This window comes from Staurois parvus, unplaced genomic scaffold (assembly GCF_062004578.1).
Source record: "Staurois parvus isolate SC_StPar_1 unplaced genomic scaffold, SC_StPar_1.0 ptg001686l, whole genome shotgun sequence".
NCBI lineage: Eukaryota > Metazoa > Chordata > Amphibia > Anura > Ranidae > Staurois > Staurois parvus.
Genome location: NW_028319482.1, coordinates 222,434 through 241,144, shown reverse-complemented (window position 1 = coordinate 241,144; position 18,711 = coordinate 222,434). Strand labels below are relative to the sequence as shown.

The 18,711-nt window shown below is 40.1% G+C and overlaps 1 protein-coding gene across 2 annotated transcripts in view; it reads right to left on the bottom strand.

The window, feature by feature from the left end:
- Nucleotides 1–11,049: 11,049 nt before the first annotated feature.
- Nucleotides 11,050–18,711, bottom strand: part of LOC149434759 (chloride channel protein 2-like) — a 224,962-nt gene continuing 217,300 nt past the window's right edge. For both annotated transcript variants that reach the window (XM_089663427.1, XM_089663428.1), the window contains one exon: nucleotides 11,050–17,166. In XM_089663427.1, the coding sequence (XP_089519553.1) occupies nucleotides 16,978–17,166 (189 nt within the window). In that variant the 3' untranslated portion in view covers nucleotides 11,050–16,977. The remainder of the gene's footprint in view (nucleotides 17,167–18,711) is intronic.

Genomic DNA, 18,711 nt, shown 5'->3' with positions numbered 1-18,711 from the left:
GACTGGAAGTGTGTCACCTCATCGCTTTGGGTTCCAGGTGAGAAGTCACAGCCGTGGCCATTTGCTCTAAATCTGTATACATATATCACATATGACACAGGGTTCTCAGAACCCAAAAGGGTTAGCTAACAGAAACCTCATAGCAGTTACTGTATCTGCTTAATTTGTTTAATTCAAACGTTTCTACTCGAGAAGATTCATAGATTTCTTTCACCAAAAATATTTTAAAGGAACCTAAAGCTGTACTTGTTAGCTCCAATCTAGAAAGCAAAATATAAATGTTAATTTAAAGGCTCACTGTATTCATCTTAATTCTCTAGTTTCTCTGAGTGCTCATGCACACTTGACGTTTTTACAGCTGTTGTTCTTAGCTTTTGATGATGTTTTTTTCTACAGCTAGTAAACCCCCCAGCATGTTATCCTATGTGTCCATGCACACACAGACTGTAAACAACATTTTTTTGGCTGGAAAAAAACCCCAGGACTAATGGTTTTCTACAGGAGTCTTTGAGCTGTAAAAACGCAATAAAATACCGCAAACAGGCATTTTTGGAAATTTTTTGGACCAAAAAAACAACAAAAAAACGCAAACACAGAAAAACGCCGATAGACGCTAATGCAAAAACACAAAAAAAAAAAAAAAAAGCTGAAAAACTCACATTTTAACGTGACTTTACATGGCTAATGATACCAGCATTATCAAAACGTCCAGTTTGCATGAGGATTGAGGGTTGCTGTGATTTGTCAGCCTTCTGTACTGTTGTCACGCTTCCTTGATGACTTCTCTGCCTGTAAGCACGTGTATTTAGGCCGGCTGGCTACTAGTTGGCTATATTCTCATTACAGCCCGTGAAGAGGAAAGCTAGATGCAAGTGATAGCTTCCCTCTTAGGTAGAGCCCTCCTACAGTGATATCAGGGGTGAGTCAGCACACACACACGGCATAGGAGCTAAAAGCCCCACACCTATGAGGATGTAGCCAGCACATGTAGGCCTAGGACAACGCACGAGGCTGAGTGGCGTGGACCTGTACATAGGAGGATCTGGCTGTAGTCTTTCTGTCCAGTATGAAGGTGGGTGCTAGGGAGGATTGCAAAAGGCCTTTTAGGCCAGGCTGGAGATCCTTGTGTGAGGCTACTTCCCTGGAGGATTCCTAGGAAAGCTGTACCTAGAAAGGAGGTATCTACAGAGACCACAGTCCTGTGAGTACCAATGACCCTGGACTAAGGAAAGACTGAAAGGGAGATGATGCTAAAGTGCTGCAAATGCTTTCACTTGTGACTGCTGCGGATAGTCCACTATACATGATTGACTGTATATATGTGTGTAATGTGAAGCGAATGTACAGTGGGGCAAAAAAGTATTTAGTCAGCCACCAATTGTGCAAGTTCTCCCACTTAAAAAGATGAGAGAGGCCTGTAATTGGCATCATAGGTAGACCTCAATTATGAGAGACAAAATGAGAAAAAAAAATCCATACAATCACATTGGCTGATTTGAAAAGAATTTATTTGCAAATTATGGTGGAAAATAAGTATTTGGTCACCTACAAACAAGCAAGATTTCTGGCTCTCACAGACCTGTACTTTCTTCTTTAAGAGGCTCCTCTGTCCTGCACTCATTACCTGTATCAATGGCACCTGTTTGAACTTATCAGTATAAAAGACACCTGTCCACAACCTCAAACAGTCACACTCCAAATTCCACTATGGTGAAGACCACAGAGTTGTCGAAGGACACCAGAAACAAAATTGTAGACCTGCACCAGGCTGGGAAGACTGAATCTGCAATAGGCAAGCAGCTTGGTGTGAACAAATCAACTGTGGGAGCAATAATTAAAAAATGGAAGACATACAAGACCACTGATAATCTCCCTCGATCTGGGGCTCCACGCAAGATCTCACCCCGTGGGATCAAAATGATCACAAGAATGGTGAGCAAAAATCCCAGGACCACACGGGGGGACCTAGTGAATGACCTGCAGAGAGCTGGGACCATTGTAACAAAGGCTACCATCAGTAACACACTACACCGCCAGGGACTCAGATCCTGCAGTGCCAGACGTGTCCCCCTGCTTAAGCCAGTACATGTCCGGGCCCGTCTCAAGTTTGCTAGAGAGCATTTGGATGATCCAGAAGAGGATTGGGAGAATGTCATATGGTCAGATGAAACCAAAATAGAACTGTTTGGTAGAAACACAACTCATCGTGCTTGGAGGAGAGAGAATGCTGCGTTGCATCCAAAGAACACCATACCTACTGTGAAGCATGGGGGTGGCAACATCATGCTTTGGGGCTGTTTCTCCGCAAAGGGACCAGGACGACTGATCCATGTACAGGACAGAATGAATGGGGCCATGTATCGTGAGATTTTGAGTGCAAACCTCCTTCCATCAGCAAGGGCATTGAAGATGAAACGTTGCTGGGTCTTCCAGCATGACAATGATCCCAAACATACCGCCCGGGCAACAAAGGAGTGGCTTTGTAAGAAGCATTTCAAGGTCCTGGAGTGGCCTAGCCAGTCTCCAGATCTCAACCCCATAGAAAACCTTTGGAGGGAGTTGAAAGTCTCTGTTGCCCAGAGACAGCCCCAAAACATCACTGCTCTAGAGGAGATCTGCATGGAGGAATGGGCCAACATACCAGCAACAGTGTGTGCCAAGCTTGTGAAGACTTACAGGAAACGTTTGACCTCTGTCATTGCCAACAAAGGATATATAACAAAGTATTGAAATGAACTTTTGATATTGACCAAATACTTATTTTCCACCATAATTTGCAAATAAACTCTTTCCAAATCAACCAATGTGATTGTCTGGATTTTTTTTCCTCATTTTGTCTCTCATAGTTGAGGTCTACCTATGATGCCAATTACAGGCCTCTCTCATCTTTTTAAGTAGGAAAACTTGCACAATTGGTGGCTGACTAAATACTTTTTTGCCCCACTGTATGTAACTAGCGCCTTATCCTTATTACCACCAGTAAATTGCAGCAAAACTATTTCTTGTGTGGACACGTCTTCCTCGGGATATAAAAGTCTATGGCCAAGGATGTTGTGTGGTGGCCTATGGCAAGGAACAGGGCACAAGTTGACGGAGAGGTCAGCCTCAACAGGTGGGATCATGTTCTAGTAGAACTGGAGCAGGGGTAGGGGACTTGTGCTTGGGTGCCAAAAACTACTTAGCCCCTTTTACTTGTCTGGCGACTGTACATTCTCAATTGCGAAGTACCTACTGTCATTTTTGGTGACTAAAATCCCTTCTAATGTTAACAGCCCGGCTTCATCTCAGCTTTTACTCTTAACACAATGGACACACTCTAATGGCAACACCTGTGACCTCATATTCTTCCACCTCTGCACTCCTTGCAACCACTCCAAAACCCCCTTTCCCCTCTTTGGTCAAAACTTTATTATGGTGTCCGTGTCTTCAATTGCCTATCCCTCTAAGCAGTAAATGATTATTCATAGAAACCTTTACCTTTTTAAACGTTTTTCTATTTTCTGCTGTTGACCACATCTATAACGATATCTCACTTTGTACTGCCCTAATCTGGCCACGTCTGTGTATAACAGCTTGCTCTCATCTCCACTGAACGCACTCGCCTTACTGCACACAGTTTTAAGCCTCAGCCACTAAAACTTGGCAAACTGACAACACCAAAAATCTCAAGAGATATGGTTGTGCTTTTGAGTGACTGGGGCTTAATACTAAATCCTTGCAAGACTTCACCCTATACAAATCTGCCCTCCTAAAATACAATATCTGCCTCCATGTTGGCAAACAAACCTATTTTGTCACTCTCATTAACACCCTTTTGTCCAGCCCTCAATGGCTCCTCCCTACCTTTAATTCTCTATGTCATATCCCACCACCTCCATACTTACTAACTTCCCAGGAGATTGTAAAAAATTAAAAAAATAAAACTGAAGCAATTTGTGAGACCTCTGCTGTCCAGATACATTTTCCTCTTTAGACCCTGTTACTACAGAAGAGGTTAACTCTTCTCAAATGCCCACCTACCCACCTGTTCCCTCACAACTAGACTGGACACCCTCTGGCTTCAGGGGTCAGAAACCTTTTCTACATCAAGATTTTTACATGCACTGGATAACTGGTGTGCCAGTAAATATTAGTGCATAGTTGTTAGTGTTTTCAGTTTTGCACTCATAGTTGCGCTAATAATGGCAAGTTACACGCATTAGTTATTATATAACTAGTGAATACACAAAACATGTTTATATTTAGATCTCAGATCAGCCCTATTTGCAGCACCTTCAGACCTCAGATCTGCCATATTTCCTGTACCTCCGGACCTCAGGGCAGCCTCAATTCCTGCACCATCACACCTCATATCAGTCCCAATTCCTGCACCTTCATACCGATTCCTAAAACTTCTTTTCTTGTATCACTCCAACTCCTGCACCTTCACACCCCAATTCCTTAACCTTCCTTTCTCAGATCACCTCAGTTCCTGAACCTTTGTTTCCTCAGATCACTCTAATTCCTTCTTTTCCACATCTTAGATCAGTCCCAATTCTTACAACTTCACACCCCAGATCACCCCAAGTTCTGTAACTTCCTTCCTTGGATCACCCTAATTCCTGTACTTTTATGCATCATTTCACCCCAATTTCTGCACCTTCACACCTGAGATCAGTCCAAATTTCTGATCCTTCAGACCTTAGGATCAGCCATGATTTCTGCACCTTTAGACTTCAGATCACCCCAAATCTCACACCTTCGCACCTCAAATCAGTGCCAATTCCAGCACCGTCAAACCTCAGATCAGCCCCAATACTGGCACCTTGAAATGCGATCAGGCCTAAGATTTGCACCTTTGGAAACAGGGGATTTACATTAGATGTCTGATTTGTTTCGTTACAAAATGAAATTCAAACTAAATTTTCATTATTCAAAGATTCAGAGGTATGCGGATCTCTGAATAACAATAGCAACGAATTTCAATGAATCCGAAATACATAATGAAACAACAAAACTCATTACTTCATTCGGATGTTTGATGCATCCAAAATAACATTATGATATAACAAATGACCCGCATTGATTCGGATCCATTTCGTTTTCATATTGCATTAACATTTTTCATTACTGTAAAAAAATGCACTACATATGAAATGGAAAGGTAAAAAAATTAAATAAGAGGATTCCTACTTACTGTGTTTGGGTTGGATCATGAAGGTAGATCCATCATAATCTCTGAATCATAACAATGAATGAATCCAAAATAAATTTTATTTCATTTGTTCTTTTGGATCCATTTTGTTTTTATTTTACATTAACATTTTTCATTATTATAAAAAAAATCAGCTCATTCCATTTCTCTTTGTGGGTTGGACAGTTATCTCACATAACAACCAATTAACATGTAAATTGATTAAAATGAATAAAGCCAATCATCCAAAATATATGTAATGAATTTGAATCTAATTGAAATATTCAAAACTAATCCAAAAATATGAAACCAATTCCAAAAATGAATCATTCTAATGTAACGAATATGATGAAATTAATTGAATAACATAACAAAAATAATCTGGAAAGAACCAAAACAAATGTTTTCGGTGTGCACATCTTTAGTTTACATACCTTCTACAGGGTTTAAACAAGAGGAAGAAGAGTGTATGTAAACAGGTGGGTCTACTTCCACAACCTGATGTCCTTAGAGCCCATCAGAGTGCCCCCATAAATCAGCAGAGCCTACCAGATTGCCCCCATAAATAAAGTGTCCTCATAGATCAATAGAACCCATCAGAGCACCCCCATAAATCAGTATAACCCATCAGAGTACCCCCGTAAATCAGCAGAACACATCAGAATGCCACCATAAATCAGTAGAGCCCATCTCAATGCCCCCATAAATCAGTAGAGCACATCAGAGTTCCCATATAAATCATGTGTCACCGTCAGTGTCCCAATAAATCAATAGAGCCCAGAGTGCCCCCATAAATCAGTAAAGCCCATCAAGTGCACCCATAAATCAAGTGTTCCCATTTGAGTGCTCTAATAAATCTGGTTTCCCAATAAATCAGTAGAGCCCATCTCAATGCCCCCATATATCAGTAGAGCCCATCCGAGTGCCCCTATACATCAGAAGAGCCCAACCAAGTGTCCCCATCAGAGTCTCCCTATAGATCAGTAGAGTCAATCAAAGTGCCCAGTGTACCTGACCTATTTGTCCTTGGGCGAGACATGGGAGGGGAAGCTTGCTGCAGGGGCAGGGCACATATGTTATGTCATTGGTTGCCAAAACATCCTAAAAACCAATGATGGACACATTCTGCAGCTGAAAGTGCTGCAGTGACAGCCCAGTACACAGTACCGACAGAACAGAGCAAACTGCCTCTGCTTGCTAGTTAAGTCACGGCACAAGACAAGCTTGCCTACTCTAACTGGTTACTCGGGTGTGTGCCCATTCGTCAAGAGTGGCCACACCACTACATTGATATACACCAACTTCTACTGTGCATAACTGGATATTTGAAGTGAAGTTAGGCCTAGCTTAAAGGGTAACGCCACTTTCATGGGAAAAAAATTAGCAAATAAAAAAAAATAATAATATAGCATATATAGCTGTGAAACAAGTCATATTGTAATTAAATTTTGTTGAAAATTTTCATTCTTTTGCAATCTGCAGCACTTTAATTTTCTGCAAAATGCAATACAATATGGCTACCGGAAGACTTTCTGTACACAGATAATGTACAGAACGCCCCCAGATATGTAATTTACAGCTTGTGTGATTAGCTCACTGATTTTCGACAGACGTCTGCACTAAGATACAAGTCAGATTTTAAGCATCTCTTGCAACAAAAATTTACATTTTGGTGCGATACTCCAAAAAGGGAAAATACATCTAAAAGGGATGCAGACCCTACAGCTTTCTTCATTAGAGCTCTGCAGGTGCAGCAGCTGACTGATATTATAAAACCACTCCAATTAGATTCATTCCGCACATGGACACAAATAACAATTTCTTCATAAAAACAATGTTTGTTAAAATCCTTGCAATGAACATAGAACACCCAGAGGGGAATTCTTTTTTTTTTCTCAACAAAAGTGGAGTTAATCTTTAACTTGACTTGTGCTCACCTCAATCTCATAAATCGGCCCACAATGTCAGATCAGAGTGCAACACTGAAATACTTGGGCCTCTGCACATGGAAAGCCTAAAAACGCCAGGCACTCAGGTGTTTGTTTTAACTTTTTTTTTTGTTTTACAAATCTAAATGCAACTCATTGTTTTTAAAGGGCATGTACACACAGGCATGTAAACTTGCATTGTGTATAAATCCATACATATGGAAAAAAAAAAATCTGTGTTGCTGGTACTTTTGCGTGTGTAGATACAAATATGTGCATATATATATGTATGCCACCCTCCCTTGATTAAAAAAAAAAAAGCTAGAAAAAAGTTTACATGTGTAATCAGAAATACACACATGTGCTATACAGCCCATCCTTGCAGTGTTTCTACCAGGAATATCTAATGTTCATACATCAGTACCATGTGCAAGTACGTGAAAAAATCCCATTAAAAACAAACAAACAAAAGCAGAAAAAAAAAACAGAAAAAAAAAACCCAGAAAAAAAAAAAAAACACACAATCCACTCTGGATGATCTATGCACATTGCATGAACTTTAAAAAGGAGGAGTACAGCCAAAGCTCTGTTGGCTGTACTTCTCCTATGGATCACAGGAGTGCAGTTCGTTCTACACTCGTGTGACCCGGTTTCACCTGACAGCTTCCAGACATAGATCTCTCTGATTCCAGAAACAGGAAAGTGAAAACACCATTTTCCATATCTTTAAAACAGGGATCTTCTCTTATGGTCCACCATTAGTTCAATTTTTGGTGTGATGCATATGGACCACTCTCCTGCTGGTTGCTACTTCAATCTTTAAAGATGTCTACTGTATTAATGCACAGGCTAACATTTATGGCAATCATTTTTGCAATCTGTAGTAATCTGCTCATCTCTACATAATGTTTCTTCCTATAGTCTGTACATTGAAAACTTTTCGTTAAAAACCTATTGAAAGTGAAAACCGGGATCCTCTTTGCCCTGTTACAGGAATGGAACTTCAAGCTACCTTACACATTTCTCCCACTGTTGATTCTCTCCTTAGTAAATAAAATAATTTACACACACAGAGGAAGGATAATTACCATGTTCCCAGAAGGGCCAAAGAGATCATAGTTCCCAGTTTTATTTTTGTTGATAATCAAGGCCCAGTATGGCATTTGAACCCTCAGTAGTTCAGCTTAACAGCATGGATCCTGAGTGGAGAATTCCTAAAACCAAAGAAAGTTCCGACAGCGCAATTACCACAAAATGATCAGTTGTAAGATTTATGGTAAAACTTGGAAAGTATTTTGTAGTTGGTTTTCCAAGTTGGGGTACCATCAGGTCGATATCCCTAGCATCCTGAAATTTCAACAGGCAGGTGTCGAGAAAGGACTAGCTTTGGGTATTCAGGAGTAAGTAGCTACTTCATCTGTATATCTGCATTAACTAGCTAGTGACTTATGTAATAGACACTTCCTCCTAGCTAGGACACTCTGTACACTCATTGCTAAGAAGCTGTATCTCCCTGGGATCTGACATTTGAAGAATTTTTATTTTTTTTCATTTTTAGAGACTCAACCGGCCAATGTGCCAAATAAATTACTTTCTGTGTTGCTGGTAAGTATTTTTAAGTGTGTAGATACAAATATGTGCACATATGTGTATGCCACCCTCCGTTGATTATATAAAAAAAAAAAAAAAAAAAAAAAAAAAAGATAGAAAAAAAGTTTACATGTGTAATCAGAAATACACACATGTGCTATACAGCCCATCCTTGCAGTGTTTCTACCAGGAATATCTAATGTTCATACATCAGTACCATGTGCAAGTACGTGAAAAAATCCCATTAAAAAAAAAAAAACACACACGCAATCCACTCTGGATGATCTATGCACATTGCATGAACTTTAAAAGGAGAAGTACAGCCAAAGCTCTATTGGCTGCACTTCTCCTATGGATCACAGGAGTGCAGCTTGTTCTGCACTCGTGTGACCCGGTTTCAGTTGACAGCGGGCTGAAGCTGCTGTTGGCTCTCATCACTCAACTGGTTCAGGCTGGAGAAAGATCTGGACTTTAACCTTTTGCCACCCGGCCATATGGCGTCCTCCCGGACATGCACAGTTTGCGTGCCTGCAGAGCCGCGCAGCAACGCGATCTGTCACCGGCCGTGTACCTCGGACACGGTCGATGACAGATCTGAGTACCGGCCCCGTTGCTGGTACCATGTGACCTGCTGTGACCAATCATAGCAGGTCACGACAGTTGTATACAATGGATGGCTTCATTCATGCCATCCATTGTATACTAGTGTGTCTAGCTGTGATTGGTCACAGCGATCACATGCACAAGCTGGGCCAATCACAGCCCAGCTGTGTCATGTGATTAGCCGTGGCCAAATCACAGCTAAGCACAAACAAAAAAAAGAAAAAACCCTGAATGAATCAATGTCATTTAGGTAAATGCTTGCTTATAGCAAAGTAATTCTTTGCTATAAGCAAATTGTGTAAAAAAAAAAAAAAAAAAATACTGATCACTTCCCCGAAGTAGTACAATGTTACTATGGTAACATTGTACTACTTTGGTCATAGTGAAATATGAAAAACAAATCTTAAAAATGTACAAAAAAGTTAAAAATAAAAAAAATTATATATATTTTGTTTCATACTGTCACCAGTCAGTGTCCCTGATCACCACCATGCCAGTTATATGATGATGCTGTACTGCACTGGTGACAGTATGTAAAAAAAAAATAGTGAAAATAATTTTTTTAATTTTTAAATTTTCCGAAAAATTTGGACAAAAAAGTACAACTTCAAAAAACTCGCCATGCCTCTTATGAAGTATGTCAGACTGTCTACTTTGCAAAAAGTGGTCATTTGGAGGATATCTGTACTGTTCTGACATTCTTGGACCTCAAGAAATTAGATTGGCCGTCAGTACTTCAGGATTGATCAATTTTCAGATCTATACCATAGTTTGTGAACTCTATAACTTTCCTACAAACTAAATAATACATCCTAATTTGGGTTATTTTCACCAAAGACATGTAGTAGAATACATTTTGGTCTAAATTTATGAAGAACAATTATTCATTTGCAAACTTTTATAACAGAAACAAAGAAAACCGTGTTTTTTTTCCAAAATTTTCAGTCTTTTTTTGTTAATTTAGCAAAAAATTAAAATCCCAGTGGTGATTAAATACCACCAAAAGAAAGCTCTAGTTGTGTGAAGAAAATGATAAAATTTTAGTTTGGGTACAATGTTGTATGACCGTGCAATTGTCATTCAAAGTGTGAGAGCGCTGAAACCTGAAAAATGGCCTGGGCAGGAAGGGGGTAAAACTGCCCGGTATTGAAATGGTTAAAGTCGGGATCCACCCCAAAATCTGGAACAGCACCTGGCTCAGCCTCTCAGAGATCTGCTGACAGCCTGAACCAGCCGCTCTCGTCCCCTCCACAGCTCAGTGCTCCAGTGAGCACGGGGGGGGGGGTGCTAGAGCAGACAGCACCGCTCTCTGCTCAAAACGGCTGTGAGAACTCAATGATCATGTGATCACTGAGTTCTCACATTAAGAGGCGGCGGGGGACGGATGCTGCATCCATCTAGGTAAGTATAATTAGGGGGGGAAGCCAAACTTCTCTTTTAACAGACTTGGTAGCAGAGTCCTACCTGTAGCTGTTTGTTCAACTTGTCCTTGAAAGACTGATTCCTAAATGGGAGTGCCTGTGTTCAATCTATTCAGCTGGTACACTTTCAGCATAGTAATGAGGAAAGCTGCAGTTTCTGCATCCCGTTAGAAGAAATACCAAAAATACTAACACATACAGACATGTATACCTTTTGACATACTCAGTTTTTTTTCTATATAGCAGTTGTCCTCTACATTAGTAGTTTTACATTTACACGGACGATGGGAAACTGCACAGTTGTGTCATGTCAGACATGCAGCAGTTCTATAAATACGTTCTTTTCATTAATTTTATTATTCTTTGACTGCAGTTTTTCCATTTTGTCCATTGTATTAATTTTCACCAATATTCTATAAACAAGATTGTTTCACACAGGAAAGTGTCAATGAAAAGTATACCTGTTGCCCATAATGATTACTTAGATTCTCCTATTCCTGTTAATGTTTTTTCAAATACACTTTAAAATACAAAGCAGTTATACAGTACAAAATGCATAAGGGATATTCCAGGCATTTCTGTTGTGCTAGTGAGGGATAACACCTGCTTCTTGTCACAAACTTCTACTTTTAAAATAATTTTTTTGAAACTGATTTTTGAATTAATTTTTTGGAAAAGAAAACTCCAATCAAACATGTATTTCCCCAATCATCTTTCAGAGCAGCTCCCTGAAAGATGACTGGCTGTCCCTTCTATTAGAAACATAAAACCAAAAAGAGGGAAAGCACAACCCTACACTGTTTCCTAGCCTCCAGGATGTGAAGTAATGTTTTTTCTTGATCCGTTGTATAGTTTTTAGTGGTGCCCCTCTCAAACTGTGGTACCCCTTTCTCTCCTGTGGTATCTGGAGGGGTTTCCCTAAATTTTAAGCCACAAGACCTCCTGGTGCGGTTTGGGGACAAGTCTTGGAGGCATATGCCCTACTTAGGCCTGAATACAGGTGGTTAAGTCTGGTTTGTCCTCTGGCAAGGGGTGCCGACAACTCTGGCATCACTTGAGCTAAATGAGGATTGGCAGAAATTGTAGTTCCAACACAGATGTTCATGTATACCTGTTGCCATATATATAATATTTTAGAGCAGTTGTCCTCTACAGGGTTTTCACCTTTTCAGTTATTTAAGGCCAGTGTTGTTGTTGTTTTGTCTCTAACTCTAATCAGTGAACATTTTTCAGTTGCTCTGAAAATCTGTAGTTGCACTGAACCAGGATAACAGGAAGTGGGCATTCAATAACACAAATCCTAAAGAAGACTCATGCTAAATTCTGCAAAACCCCCAAAGAAAAGCAAAGATATGTGGGGGCGGGGCTTCTGAATTTTTTCCCTGGCGACAGGGCTTTCAAATGCCCTTTTTACTAAACATCAAAAGGTTACCTTTTGCAATTTCAGGAATTACCCCAAACAGATAACTAATATGTCTGGCAATACAGGATGTCATTACCAGTACCTGTTCAACACCTGGAAATTTTACTCATGTTTTCCTGGTACAAAAGCCATCTGGGAAACACTACATGATAATAAATGTTGAGGTTGTCAATAAAGTTTCTTGTTTAAAAGAAGTTTTTGAATGGAAAGTATGTAATCTGTCATTAATATTTTTTTGAAAGCGATATTCGTAATCTTGATAGATCGTCGGGATGCACACTTACACATACCCATCCACCCACTGCAGCATAAATTTCTAAGGTTTACAGTTCATTGTCTAGAGGTTCTGAGAAGCTGGAAGTTCAGCACTTTTTTTTGGCCCCAGATATTTACGAAGATTATGGTAAAGGCCATGGTGCGGTTTGTCTTCACGAAATCCCACTAAGATAGCCCATAGATGCGTAATTTTTTTTTCCATTCGAATAGAGGGCTCGAACGGGAAAAGAAAAAAAACTTGATTCCCCCATCCAGATAAAGTGCAGAATCCTCCCTGCTGAGGTATTGTATTCTGACAGCAGGGAGACTTCCCTGCCATCAGAATACACTGATCAGTGCTGCCAGCTATAGCCAGCGTTGCTGACTAAGCAGGGAAAATCTGACAAGGTGGTTGTACAGAGGTTGATTGGTAGGTCGACTTCTGCACAACTTCTTTACCCATACACTGATAAAACTTCAGCTGGTCCCAGCTGAACCAGACAAATTTTGATCCATCTAAGGCTGGCTTAATACCATATCTGCCCGATATTCTGATCTTTGTTTTCCCCGAAATCTCCAATTGACTCAAAATCATTGCACTATATCATTAGGTTGTATAGTGAACCTAGGAAAATCTTGTTTGATTATCTCCCAATCCATTTTTGGGAGGTTACCTAAAAGACCTAAGCTGGCCATACACTGATCAAAATTTGGCTTGCCCAGCAGGACTGAGCTCCCCTGCTTGGTAGAAGTTGATTGTATAAAAGACCTCTGTCAAAGGGATGTGTAGGAAACAGGGGTGGACTCACAACTCATGGGGTCCCCGGGCAATAGGGGATCATGGGGCCCCTGTGTCCTTGCCCACAATCAAAGCACACCCAGTGCAGTGCCAGAGTACTGAAATGGTCAGTCCGCCCCTGGTAGGAAATAATCAGCAGCTGCAGCCACTGACCTATGTATTCTGACAGCGGTGGGTGCAGCTGTCAAAATACAATTGGCAGGGAGTATTTCCCCATCCACCTCATTTTTTTGGGTAAAGATATCTATTAGCTAGTAGACTGAACAACCACAACAAAAAAAACCTAACATTGCATGGCCAGCCTACGTTGTACAAAAGATATCTGCATAACAGAAGTAAAAGCAACTCCTTCACTGACCCTAGATCCAGTAATTGATTTGTTAGGCCTCATAAAATTACCCATAACAGCAGTCACGATGGCTCTTCATTTCACTTCACTGCAGAAATTTACAGCGAGATCTCTCAATATCTTGGGATCACAAACAGAGCTCATTAGATTTCTGAACTCCACTTACCCCCAAGGTGGTTCAGAGCCAAGCACGGTGAGAAGATGTGAGCAATTTAGCAAGGGAGGCCTTAGGTCTAGAGATATTAATTCAATATTACGTCTGATGGAAGCGCTTGGGACTGGGGTGCTCATGCCATGCCCCTACATGCTCAAGTGCCCTGGGATTCAGATTTTGACAGAAGAATTCTCCAATTTCAAGGACCTACTGGTGGTTTATATAAATTCATAGGGGGCCATTAGGTCCACCAACAATTAATTTTTTTTAGAAATGGACTAAGCCAACCATAAAATTCTTCTCAGACATCTATTTTAAAAAGGTACACTTAACTCACTAGCAGATTTATTCAACATAAAAATCACCAGGTATATTGGTAATTAAATTTAGGAGTATTTTTGCAGATTATGTCAAAGTGGGGGCTTCCAGACATAGATCTCTCTGATTCCAGAAACAGGAAAGTGAAAGGACCATTTTCCCTATCTTTAAACCAGGGATCTTCTCTTATGGTCCACCATTAGTTCAATTTTTGGTGTGATGCATATGGACCACTCTCCTGCTGGTTGCTACTTCAATCTTTAAAGATGTCTACTGTATTAATGCACAGGCTACCATTTATGGCAATCATTTTTGCAATCTGTAGTAATCTGCTTATCTCTACATAATGTTTCTTCCTATAGTCTGTACATTGAAAACTTTTCCATAAAAACCTATTGAAAGTGAAAACCGGGATCCTCTTTGCCCTGTTACAGGAATGGAACTTCAAGCTACCTTACACATTTCTCCCTCTGTTGATTCTCTCCTTAGTGAATAAAATAATTTACACACAGAAGAAGGATAATTACCATGGTCCCATAAGGGCCAAAGAGATCATAGTTCCCAGTTTTATTATCTTTGTTGATAATCAAGGCCTATAATGGCATTTGAATCCTCAATAGTTCAGCTTAACAGCGTGGATCCTGAGTAGAGAATTCCTAAAACCAAAGAAAGTTCCGACAGCGCAATTACCACAAAATGATCACTTGTAAGATTTATGGTAAAACTTGGAAAGTATTTTGTAGTTGGTTTTCCAAGTTGGGGTACCATCAGGTCGATATCCCTAGCATCCTGAAATTTCAACAGGCAGGTGTCGAGAAAGGACTAGCTTTGGGTATTCAGGAGTAAGTAGCTACTTCATCTGTATATCTGCATTAACTAACTAGTGACTTATGTAATAGACACTTCCTCCTAGCTAGGACACTCTGTACACTCATTGCTAAGAAGCTGTATCTCCCTGGGATCTGACATTTGAAGAATTTTTTTTTTCTTCCATTTTTAGAGACTCAACCCGGCCAATGTGCCAAATAAATTACTTTCTTTTCACTTATAATTCAAGCCAGAAAGATAGGGGATCTCTAAACCTTCTCCATTAAAAATCCCTATGTGTTGATAATGTAAAACAAGTCTATTTTGTGAACAGACCATATGTATTTACATTAGGTAGTATCTACATTTCACAGATTACAGGAGGTCTTTCTACCTACGTATTTGAAAACCCTGATAATCCCAAAGAAAAGGAATTACATAGACGCTATAAAATAATGTTTGTTAGAATATGTTTATAGAACAAGATCAATTCTTCCAATCATGTGCCATACTGATGGCAGCTTCTATCACCGAGGGACAGAGGTGAGGTGTGGCTCTTAATAGTTTTAGTTTTTGTGTTTCTCGTAGAAGGAGGACGCAATCATCTCAGGTAGCTGCCCATAAAGATTCTTAGAAAGATTATTACCAATAGGTCCAACTATAAGTATTAGTTTTAGATTGAGGATTGAGTGGGAAAGGGATAGAACTTGTGCCAGGTTTTCATTGCTGCCAGTGTCCCCACTGGGAAATTTCTACTGTCTTGCAAATGGGCACACAGGTAGTAACATAAATCTGATCACTCTCTCTATGAGTAAAAGTGCTTTCACTGCGGAACATGACCCTGTTAGAGAGATTCCCTGTACTTGCTGTCCCAGAGACACAACAGGAAGTAAGGGACAATCTACACAGCGGGAATGCAGATAGCAATACAGTCCTTACAGAGATTCTAACTTGCCCCACTTTATGGAAAATTAGAAATATTTTGGCTGGTACTATACTTAAAAGGATGTATCTATATTCACCAAACTAAACAGAAATTCTCTAGTTGTCTACACAAACAGGCATATCTGCCAGAACAGTAGTGTATAAACAAACAGTGAGGTCACTATGTAAAATGTTAGAATAAGCAATGAATTGTTATTTAATGTTAAATGAAGGTGGGCATTTCTATTAATTAACTCCAAGTAAGAAATACAGAAAATGATTAACAAAACAAAATTGATGGAAGACTACAATGGATAACCAGCAAGCTAAAAGTACCTTGTAATCATACACCTAAAAACAAACTACTCTCAGAGAGGGGACATTATCAAATTTTCCAGACTTCATTACATAAAGAGACTATTCTCCTAAAACAGAGATGAATGTCTCTAGTGTCACTATATTCTGGAAATTGTGCAGGTGAACCTAAACATTTTTGCTGCCTCAGAAGATTACACAGTTTGGCAAAGGAGATTTGGCAGCTTGGCAGTGCTTTGTGTTTCTATAATACCATTTTATTTTCTTAACTGTAGTGTACCTGAGATCTACCTAGAATTTCATAGTGGCAAATATCCTTCTTGTTCTATACAGAAAAATAGCTAACACTTGCTATAATTAAATTTTTTTAGAGCAGTCAAAAATATTTTTTTCTCAGGTTTGGAAAATAGTCTATAATTTGCATGCCTTAACAGGACCGCTATAACCTTTGTCACTGGGGCATTGGTTAGTTGTGCTGTATCTTAAAGCAGCTACCTAGGCTCTTTTGTTAGAACTTTGAGTTTCATAAATTACATTAATTTAGTTAAAATTGCATATAAAATTAGTGGCATTGTTAAACCCCCATTTCCAGCATACATCAGGTGGTTATATAAAACACATGGCTACTGGTTTATAGTAGATCCATTTTTGTCCAGCCACTGTTACCAGATCTGTCCTGGATAGCACCCAGTCATGTGATTATCACAAGCTGGGTGTCTGCTTCATTGAGAAGTTATAGGGCACTTCTGGATTGAAGGCCAAAAGAGGTCACAAATAGTACAACTTGTGTTTTCCAGGAGCTGGCACGGAAGACGCTGATATAAATGTTCATCTGTGCATTACTCTTTATGACACAGGTGACAGTACTTATGTCCCATAATCCTCCAGGTGCAGGATGGTGAAGAGTTGACATCCAGCTCACTTGTCTTCACTGTCAGATGGGCTGGACTCACGGGGTAGAAGGTGCCGTCGACTTCTTTCCCATAGTCTGCTGACATTGGCAGTCTCTGTCTCACTGCTACTTGTGAAGCTGTCCCGAAAACTGGCCAAGGGAGGACGTACTTTTGCGCCCTTCTGAGTCACTGAGCCTTCTATGGCTTTACGGAGCTGAAATAAAAAGATTTAATCAAAGGGCTTGTTCACACTTGTCTGTATTCCTGCAGTCTAGCGATATGAAAAAGACAAAGTCGGACGTATCCATATATTCTGTATTTTGGAGTACAGTACACAGAAATCGATTCAAAGGCTATGGATTATATGCTGCTAACTTCAGGTGATTGGATACTGGCAAAGCTGCACTGGGTCTGCTGCCTAATGTTCCTCATATAACCCTGCCCACTCCATGAGGCTCTAGTTTTGTTAGCGAGCAATAAAGAGATCACAGAAAAGAGAGGGGAAGGACCTATGTGCTGTACTGTATTGTAAGATATAAAATTTAGAAGTATGTCGAAATTCCTCTTAACTCTACTGTACAGTACAGGACAAAGGAATTAATTTTTAGACAACAGGACGTCCAAGAGCAAGAACTGAGGTGTAAGCAACAATACAGCTAAGCAGCACTAACAGGGTCACAGAAAAAAAAAAAAAACAGGCCCAAAACACACTGTTAACAGTAAAACCATTTAGCTGCTGGAGAACCTGCAGAGACTCAACAGCCACCTAACAACCATAGTTTAAGAGAAAGTGAAACAACATTTTCAGGCTCAAGCTAGTTCAGGCTCTAGGTCTTGTACAGTCCTCAGAATCCAATTTCAATGGGGGCATGGGCTCCGGTAAGGAAAGAGGGACTTGTTCCCAGATGGTGAAAGCCTTGTGAAAAAAAAGGAAGGCAATGACCACCCAGACACGGAGTAGAGCAGAATCCTAGCAAGGAATGAAAGACAAAAGAGGGGCAAGCCATACATCCATAGATATCATGCCTGACCCCTAACTCCTAAGGAAACGGAAGGCGAGACATCATGCTGGCTGTCAGGAAAATTAAGGTTTCAAGGGACAGCAAGAAACATGGAAGCAAGACCACCAGCCTCCAGCCTACCCAGTCCCCAAGTGGAAGAGGAGCTTGAGATAAAGGTACCGTTGCTGATGGAACCAGGGAGGAGATTTGGATCATATGAGGAGATCTCATCTTTTATGTATTCATGTAAAACCTTTATCCCAAAAAGGAAAAAATTGTTTGCTGGAACGGATTATCAAGTATTAGCTGGAGTTTGGCTTCAATTTGTTATTGTAGTCAAATCCGCTAATATATGTACCCTTTCCATCACCCTCTGAATGACAATGCTGCGGTCTGCTATGTCCTGTTCTCCTTCGTCCAGAGTGGTGTCTCACTAATACAGGAGGGTGTGTTACTGGCCAGATCACAGGTGAAAACAGAGGGGAAAAAAATATGTAGCCACCACATCTAAAGATTGGTAAGCTACAATATAATATTTTTGGATTTTGGGTTTAATACCACTTTAAATCCTTTTGGAGTAGGAAAGGAGACTAACACCCATTGTAGTGATAAGTTAGAATGGGGTTACAGAAAATCCTGTTCTTTTCCTAAGTTAATATAAATGGCCAAGAAAAAGAAAGAGAAGGAGAGTACAGCAATTTTGTGCACCTCCTTTAAAAGGTAGAGAGAAAGAAGATTTTTTTTTAGACTCTTTTCTA